Source organism: Vanessa atalanta, chromosome 2 (genome assembly GCF_905147765.1).
Source record: "Vanessa atalanta chromosome 2, ilVanAtal1.2, whole genome shotgun sequence".
NCBI lineage: Eukaryota > Metazoa > Arthropoda > Insecta > Lepidoptera > Nymphalidae > Vanessa > Vanessa atalanta.
Genome location: NC_061872.1, coordinates 4,534,719 through 4,543,215, shown reverse-complemented (window position 1 = coordinate 4,543,215; position 8,497 = coordinate 4,534,719). Strand labels below are relative to the sequence as shown.

The window sequence follows — 8,497 nt, the reverse complement described above, 5'->3', positions numbered from 1 at the left end:
GTGGCGTTTTCTTCAATGCCCAGGGGCGGTGCTAAGATTTAATCCAACTGACTATTGACAATAGCTATTGTTATCTCTTGAGGATTTCTCAAATTCGCCTCAAAAATGGTCAAATGGGGATGATATTTTGTATGGTATTTAGTCATGACTGATCTTAGAAATGTGGTAATCAGTATTTAGGCTTATGTTAATGAGGTAAAGACGGATGTTCTTAATTCATCACCTTCATGTGTAACTTCGAATGAAAGTTTGTATAATTAAAACTTAATTGTAACTTTAACTCTCATAGCAATAACTGTCGATAATATCGATATCCGTGTATATAACGAAATCCTTACTGAAATTACTATTGCGTACCGAAATGACGTTTATGAAAAAAAAATTAATGTACAGACACTTATTTTTCAATTTATTATAAATCAGCCCGCTCTATAAGTTATAATACAGTAGAGCTATTCTATAAAGACAAACCCGAAACCCACAGTCACAAGAGCAGGATACACGCGAATAAATAGCGTATCACAGTACGTCGGATTTTAATATTTCGTGAGTGAGGTGTGAAGGTTTTTTTACAGAATAGCTATTTAGTTTTTATATTTCGATTTGAACTTTGATTTACCGGCTTGTAATAAAATAGAATGCACATAGATGTTTAAAGTTACGCCTTAAAATGTCCTACAGCTGGGCTAATGCCGACTCTTCTCTGCAGAATATTTGGATATATAAAGGATAAGGATTATAACAACAATGCGAGCTGGTTGGCACCTGAGTACACTTAATGAAAAATTCATTCACTTATAATATATTTTATTAATACAAAATTATATTGTGATCATTTTTATTCATCAATTCACCCATCAGGACAATCATAACAATACAAAAACATTATTAAACAAAACACAGGCGCAACATTAATCTTAAAAGCAATTTAATATTAAAGGCACTTTCACATAAAGGTGATTTTAGTTCTAACTTGGTTCACTTGCCAAACATTAAGATTCTCATACTCCTCGATACAAGCATCCACCTGAAAATTGACATTATTTAATATTAAAACATATTCATTCCATAAATTAAACCATGTTGTGCAGAAATGGTACATTTCTGCTAATATTTATTAATATTTTAAAGATAAAATATTTACAGTGATAGTACATGCAATCAAATCAAAATATACTTTGTTCATCATTATTGAAGCGTAATTTTAAGGAACTATTAAAAGTAAAGCTACACCGGTTCAGAATGTAGATTCTACCAAGCATAATAGGCAAGAAACTATCTGGACAACATGATCAAGTTATATATTATAATAATAGCATATTTCGTTATTTTATTGCACTATGTGGAAACAGGATCTGTATTTGTAACATCATGATAACTAAAATCAGATAAGATCAGCTAATATAAAGGTAATATAGAAAATAAAGAACTTAACTTTAAAAAAACTGAAATCCAGTCTTTTTTAATGTACATACATAAGTTTCATGGATTTTATTTTTTATCATTGGTTGAGAGTTCTAATTGTCTATGGTATTATGGATACGCGAAAAAAGTATTCTGTCGAAGCTGTTATCGGAACTTTGAAAGTAAAATTACAGTGGTTATTAGTAGTATTTCATTTATATGGATTAGCATTTTTATATCAATCAAGAACTGTTTGTAGTGCATCTTGCACATTTAAAAATGTATAGCAAATCGCATGTCAAATGTAAATCTAAGGTTATTGATCTTTTTTCCTGGAATAGGCTCTATATAAGTGTAGAGACGAGTTACCTGATCGGGCTTGAAGCCCTTGTCCACACAGCGTTCGATGACGTCGGCGATCTTCACGGTCTTGTTGGAGCCGGCGAGGTCGCGCACGACTGCGAATATGCGGTCCGTCGCACTTATACCTCTGGAATTATTAAAATGGGAATTTAATCACAGCTCACTATTGTTTAATTGGTGGTGGTTAATCTAATTGCATTTTAACAAACCCAAAACAACCTTTATATGATTTCTGCCTATTGCTCTGTCTGATCATGTTTACTTATCTATACATGTGTCTTCTGTTATCTTTAAAATTGGTTAATTTAATTACAAATATAAGTTTGTACAATTGTTGAACATTTAGTTTTTATTTCAACATATAATCGGTGGAGCCTATTTTTTAACAATTTAAAGTTAACATACACTATTCGTTTTCGAATGCTATTTTAGTCATATAAGTTATCACTTAAATGTAATTTCAAGGATTTCGAAATTCAAGATTTCAAGATTCGAAGATATGACCAAAATCATAGGATGTTTTGCTTACATTAATATTGTTACGTTTCCTTTAACGTGGTTAGAATCACGGGGAAAAATTACGGAAACAAACGTAGTTAACTAATGTATAAATTGTCTATCAAATTGATTGTAACTTTTACACATTGATAGCTTGAAGTTTCATAAACGACACTATCGTTTATTACATATTTTTGAACTTCGTTTATATTGTCAACACAGTCGTCGGTCTGAGCGCTTTTTGGCAAACACTCTCGAAACTAAAACATATTCAATAACTTTGTAAATAAGTTTGGGAAGCTGTGGACGCTGTTTATATAAATTAAAATTTCATATTTATATCATTGGCATTTCCTGAATTAAAACTTTAGTTTATTATTTACTTTTACGCAGTTGCCAAGACTACATGCTGTGTGTCCTGCTGACTTTGCAAGTTTATATGAATTTCAAATTTATAGAATAGTTTGAAGCTGGCATCGTTTTCGTCTCTATGGCGCCATTTCTATCAAAAGGATTAACATTTCAAGTTCATTTAAAAATCTAAAATATATTATATTATACTAAATATCTTAAATGTTATCAAAAATGTAATTTTATTTTTTAATACATCATATATAACTATATATATATTTAACATGTCTGATGATGAATGATCGATTAATAAATTATGAATCATGAGTTTGCGGAAATAAATAGTGTTCACCGTTAAGCATAACAATAACCAAAATAGTTGAACTTAATTAAATAAATCACCTCTGCACATTGTCGTCTACGTGTTGAAGCGATTGTTTCGACATCTCTACGAGTCGTATCGCTTCTGAAACGTCCTCTTTTTCGACCACGTCTGACAACCTATAAAGAAATATAATTATGTTTTCAAAATATCTCAGACTATAACTAATGTAACGTACGTAATATAGCAATGAAAATTTATTGCTACATATATACGAGATGAATATATATAAACACAAAACAAACACATGAATATTCAGTGGTGCTGCCTGGGTTTGAACCCGCAATCATCGGTTAAGATACACGTGTTCTAACCACTGGACTATCTCGGCTCGTAGAGTAATATGTACATTATTATTTTTGTGAAGTTTAACAATCGCTTTTTAATGAATATTGTATGTAACAAGAACACATTATTGGTTCCTTTATCCATTAAAGTATCCATTAAAAGTGTGAGACATAACATAGTTACACACATTGTTGAATACACATGAAATAAACGACCTAATAAACGATGTAATGGTATCTTGCAGCAAATACATAGAAACCGTGGCTACTGTTACCTGAGCCTCGCCAGCGCGGTGGACAGACGCAGTATAGCTAACAAGTTTCTGGCCGAAGTGAATGTGACGTCGCGGGCGTTACGAGCTTCTCTACGTAGTTCTACATAAGACGCTGTGAACACACAAACATAAATATTAATTAACATTAACCTTAGTGATAAGACAAATAATTATGCTGAGTTACATTCATAATAAGCTCACTTTGATTAGGCTATACTTAATAAAGTTAATTAACAAAACTGTACATTTAGTTAAGGTACACTTGGTTATCTGATAAAAGATACGTCCATTTTGTGCTCAAAAGGTCGTGACATAGATTTATATTTTAGTGCTTGAACACAGAAGGCGGAACCTCTCTAGCGATGGCCCGCCTTCAACGGGAACGGTAACCTCACACTCACTGCCGGGCGCACGAGAGACAAAGACGGTGGTCAGTACCGACGGTACCGACGGTACCGACGGAGCACTCACAGACGATGTAGTCGGCGAGGTGCGTGGGCACGACGGGCTGCTTGCGGCGCGTGAGCGCGAGGTAGCGCCGCACGAGGCGCATGCGCAGCGCGCGCGAGCTGCCGGCCGGCTGCGCGCAGTGCTGGTGCACGTACGCGATGTGCTTGGCCAGCTCCAGGTCCTTCTCCCTGTGCCCGAGTTACGCGCCGATTACCATGCGACTATTGCCTCGTGTCTTATTATTATATACTTATTGTACTTCGTTAAATAAAAGAGAGATCTTTAAATGTCGTCAATAAAAAATATTTTAGAAACTTCTATTCACAGGCGTTGGGTTTCGAAATCCGAATGAAACTATGCTGAAGTATATGGTCTGTACTCCACCGGTACTGCTTACGCTCGTTCAATATAGGTATTGTCTCGAATCGTTTTGGAAAAACAAAAATTGATTTATCATTGGTGAATTTATATCGAAAGAAATCAAAGTTCGTCAACCTGTCGGGCTTGTCCCGTATGAGCCACAGCAGGTCGAACCGGGACAGCAGCGCGGCGGGCAGCTGGATGTTCTGCTCGATGGTGCGCTTGGGGTTGTAGCGGCCGTAGGCGGGGTTGGCGGCCGCCAGGATCGACACGCGCGCGTTCAGGCACGTCATGATGCCCGCCTGTCGAGCACTCTTCGGTTAGCTACCTCCGAATATATAAACAGCATATAAAAACATTTTTTTACCTACTATAACATATGATTTCGATGGGTAAAACTGGTGTTCAGTGCAACTAGAACAACGGTTTTTCTGTAAATATCTCTTTAGCTTACGTTTAGTCAGTTGTGATTTATTGAGTTAATGAGTGTTTCTGGGTTTAGTTGTAAAATCCTATAACCATTCAAGTTTTTAATATCAGCCACTATGATGGAATGGTATGGTGAAAACATCCTTCTTTAATATGACACATAAACCTCAAAATTTATCATAGTGCTGTTCTATTTTAATTGAAGAAATTGAAATTTATATAATTCTTAAGGTAAATCTAAAGATAAAATTGAATTTCTTGAAAAGGCCTTAATGGAAATGCCTTCTTTTTTAAAACATTGGTAACAGTTTCTAAGAAAAGATAAAGTTTATCGACCTTAGCAATACTGATGGTCTGCTGCTCCATGACCTCGTGTATGGCTGTGCGGTCGTTCTCCGCCATCTTGTCGAATTCGTCAATGCAACAAACACCTTGATCCGCCAGCACCAATGCTCCCCCTTCTAACATCATCTCCCCAGTAAATGGGTCCTAAAGGTATTATAAAACTTGACTTTAATGTGATATGCAAGTTGATGAGAAAGCTAGACTCCAGACTATAGCAGTACTACAATATCAAAATATATAAAAGAACTAATTTAATAAATTTATATTAATTTTGTTGTGCTATGGATTTTACCTTCAATACAGCAGCAGTAAGACCAACACCTGATGATCCTCGTCCAGTAGTATATTGGCTGCGGGGAGCTAGTCTGTCAATATAGTTCAGCAACTGCGACTTGGCAACACCAGGATCACCCATCAGGCAAATGTTGATATTACCACGAATTTTCATACCATTAGGACGCCTATTAAAATAAGAGGCGAAGTTAGCAAGCTTAAGGCACTTCCTACATTTAAGAGATAAATTATAGTAATATAGGTTATAATAGAGGCTTACTTATCGACACCCCCCACAAGCAACAACAATAAGGCTTTTTTAACATCTTCATGACCGTAAATCTCAGGCGCCAAACTACGCGCCATTCTCGAGTACAAATCTTCATCAGCAAGCTCCGCTAATTCTTCTTCAGTTAGCGGTTCCGCCGTTTCTCCTTCCTCGCTTTGATTTAAACAAGTGACGCCCTGTAAAATAGTACTAAATCAAATTTTCGGTTTAGCTTAACCATTTAGTTCGATCGCATTAAAAAAATGTACAGCCATCAGACAAGTTAAAATACACTCACATGAGCTTCTAGATATGTGTCGGAGAGCAACCCCTGCATAATTTGTTTAAAGCCAGCATTGAGCAGCGGCAGGAAAATACCAGTGACGGCCACGTGGTCGCCGGGCTGCGCGCGCCGCGTGCACTCGCCGCGGCAGTACACCGACAGCTGGCGCGGGATGTGCCCCACCGGGACCTGGTCAGACTGCAGCCACGCCGAGGTTAGCTCACATATACACACATTATGTCATACATCTTATATTATCATAAAATCATTCACAAAACGATTAAATTATGGCAGTATTAATAATGCAACTGCTACTTTAGAGACTAGAGAAGATCATAGTATTTTTTTTCTCATCAAAACTAAAAGTTAAACATATGGAATAATTAGAGTCTAAGCTTAATTGCAATCATTCGAAAATAATCACACATTTATAAAGAAAGGAGAATAAAACTTATGTATTATTAAACTTATTTATAAAAGCTTTGTACTATCACTACATAGAAAACAATCAAATATCATCCAAAATAAACTTTCAACTGTCAAATTCAATCTATAAAAAACATAATACTAACATGTTCCTGTATCTTTAACTCCTGAAACTTTTGGAACCTCGATCCTCTAGTTTGTAAATGTAACTGGCCAGCTGTTTTATTGAGTCTGCACTCATCAGCACTGCAAGCAGGCGGTGGAGTGAACTGCAAGGATCGAACTGGCTGGTATGTCTCAGCTCCACAAGCACTACATGAGTAAGTTGCTACTATTAATAGAGGCTTGACATCTGTGCAACGAGTTACTATACCTGAAACATTTAAAAACCGTTAATTAAAATAATATTGTTAATATTCTTCAATTTTGTTAAAATTAAAAAAAATCAGGCATTGGCTCTGTGAGCATTTTTAACAATGTATGTGTAATGTAAAGACATTGCCAATGCACCATTAACCTTGTAAACTAAGATGTTATGTGCTATGTGCCTCAATCAGCTTTTAAGCAAGAATACAACAATAATATGAATTGCTGTCAGTGGCAAGTGCTTGGCAGTCAAATATAGGATGAGTGGATGGTACCTACCGAGATAACCTTACACTAAGCCCTACCATGAAGTAAAATGATAATAAATTGCAGTTTCTGAAATATTTTGTTAAATTTATTAAGTAAATCATTTACCTCTGACTGTAACAAGTTTTCCAATGTGTTCAGCCTTTACATCTCTTATTGGGACTGATTTAGACGTAGACATATCCTTGAAGCATACTTCACTAAAATATAATAACAAATATAATATTATAAACTGTACAAAAATAAATATTACAAAATCAATTTTGTGTTTCTTACAATCGTCTTATAAGTTCTGGAGGGTATCTATTCCTTGGGTCTCTCATCTCACCAGGAATTCTATGATTCCTTGCTTCCAGCATTATTCTGTGCTCAATATACACATCCAGTACATCCTTAGCAACAGCCTGTTAAAATATGTTAAAATTTTACTCATCATATCAATATGTAAGCATAATTATTATTAAAACATAAGAGAAAACAAACCTCTTTATTTTTAAAATCAGGAAGCATCTCGTAGACAACATCAGAGACCATGTTAGTATATCGTCTTGTATTTTTAATCACAGCTTCTGCCAATTCTTCATTTGTTTCATGTAAGTCATCCAAGTCCACTACGAAAGCTACCTGAAGAGTGTAAATAAAACAACTTTTAATTGCTTTTATAACTGAGTACATCCTCTTTCTTATATTTATTATTATTGTTTTCCATTTAATATTATTAGGAAATATAGATTATTATTTGTGTAGTGTGAGTGTTGAAACAATACTAATGTTCCTGATGAAATGGATTATAAGTACATGCACTCAAAGTATCTCACTATTAATTATGTAGTCCTAAAAATTAGAAATCAATGACGGTAAAGTTACCTGTTCCCTATGGGCTACTTTAGAAAGCTGTTCAGAGTATTTAAAAAATTTGCGGCCCTCATCATCGGTCTGGCAAAAGTCAATGAAGAAATTTTTGAATGTTTCTGTAAAATTAAAAGAAAGCGTTACTGGTTTGTTCACAAATACTTGAAGATTTTAAGGATTATACTGTAATATTACCTTTATCAGCCGTATAATCACGCATAGCCATCTTGAGTATATCACCTACGAATTGTTAGGGTTGAAATGTTAATTACTGTGGAAAACTTGTTTAAGACTTTTAAGTTTAAATCTCTTTTACAAAACTCTCACTCAAAATAAAGATTTATACCAATATTTTGTACGATATCGTATCTGTTATGAGCTATACGACAGTTAAAATAGATGTTTAACTTTTGTTTGACGGCAAAATTGGCGCAAAAATCTCAAATATAGATTATATTAAGAATATCCAAATACTTGGACTGTAAGACTGTAATAAAAATAAAACCATAATATTAAAATATTTCGCTATTACACTTTACTAAAATGTATATTAATAAAACAGTTAGTTTTACCCATAAAATATCTGTTTGATTTTATAGTTTCAATAAAAGGAGATTT

At 34.7% G+C, this 8,497-nt stretch overlaps 1 protein-coding gene across 2 annotated transcripts; it reads right to left on the bottom strand.

The window, feature by feature from the left end:
* Positions 1-790: 790 nt before the first annotated feature.
* Positions 791-8,286, bottom strand: LOC125070313 (DNA replication licensing factor Mcm7). Of its 2 annotated transcripts, none has more exons than XM_047680128.1 (16): positions 8,075-8,286; positions 7,895-7,998; positions 7,511-7,651; positions 7,304-7,431; positions 7,136-7,227; positions 6,541-6,767; positions 5,984-6,166; positions 5,698-5,882; positions 5,437-5,605; positions 5,136-5,288; positions 4,506-4,672; positions 4,017-4,198; positions 3,561-3,672; positions 3,019-3,117; positions 1,774-1,894; positions 791-1,027 (listed from the first exon to the last, which is right to left on the bottom strand). In XM_047680128.1, exons 1-16 carry the CDS (start codon positions 8,103-8,105, stop codon positions 947-949), a joined length of 2,175 nt encoding a protein of 724 aa, XP_047536084.1. In that variant the 5' UTR covers positions 8,106-8,286; the 3' UTR covers positions 791-946. The 2 variants fall into 2 exon arrangements, with proteins under 2 accessions (XP_047536084.1, XP_047536091.1); XM_047680135.1 differs by having other exon boundaries at positions 4,032-4,198.
* Positions 8,287-8,497: the final 211 nt, after the last annotated feature.

Coding starts and splice junctions, on each gene's coding strand:
- LOC125070313 (XM_047680128.1), bottom strand. CDS start 8,105: ATGGCTATGCGTGATTATACGGCTGATAAAG. Junction 7,652..7,894: donor AAGTAGCCCATAGGGAACAG/GTAACTTTACCG, acceptor TACACTCTTCAG/GTAGCTTTCGTAGTGGACTT. Junction 1,895..3,018: donor GTAGACGACAATGTGCAGAG/GTGATTTATTTA, acceptor TAATAATTCCAG/AGGTATAAGTGCGACGGACC.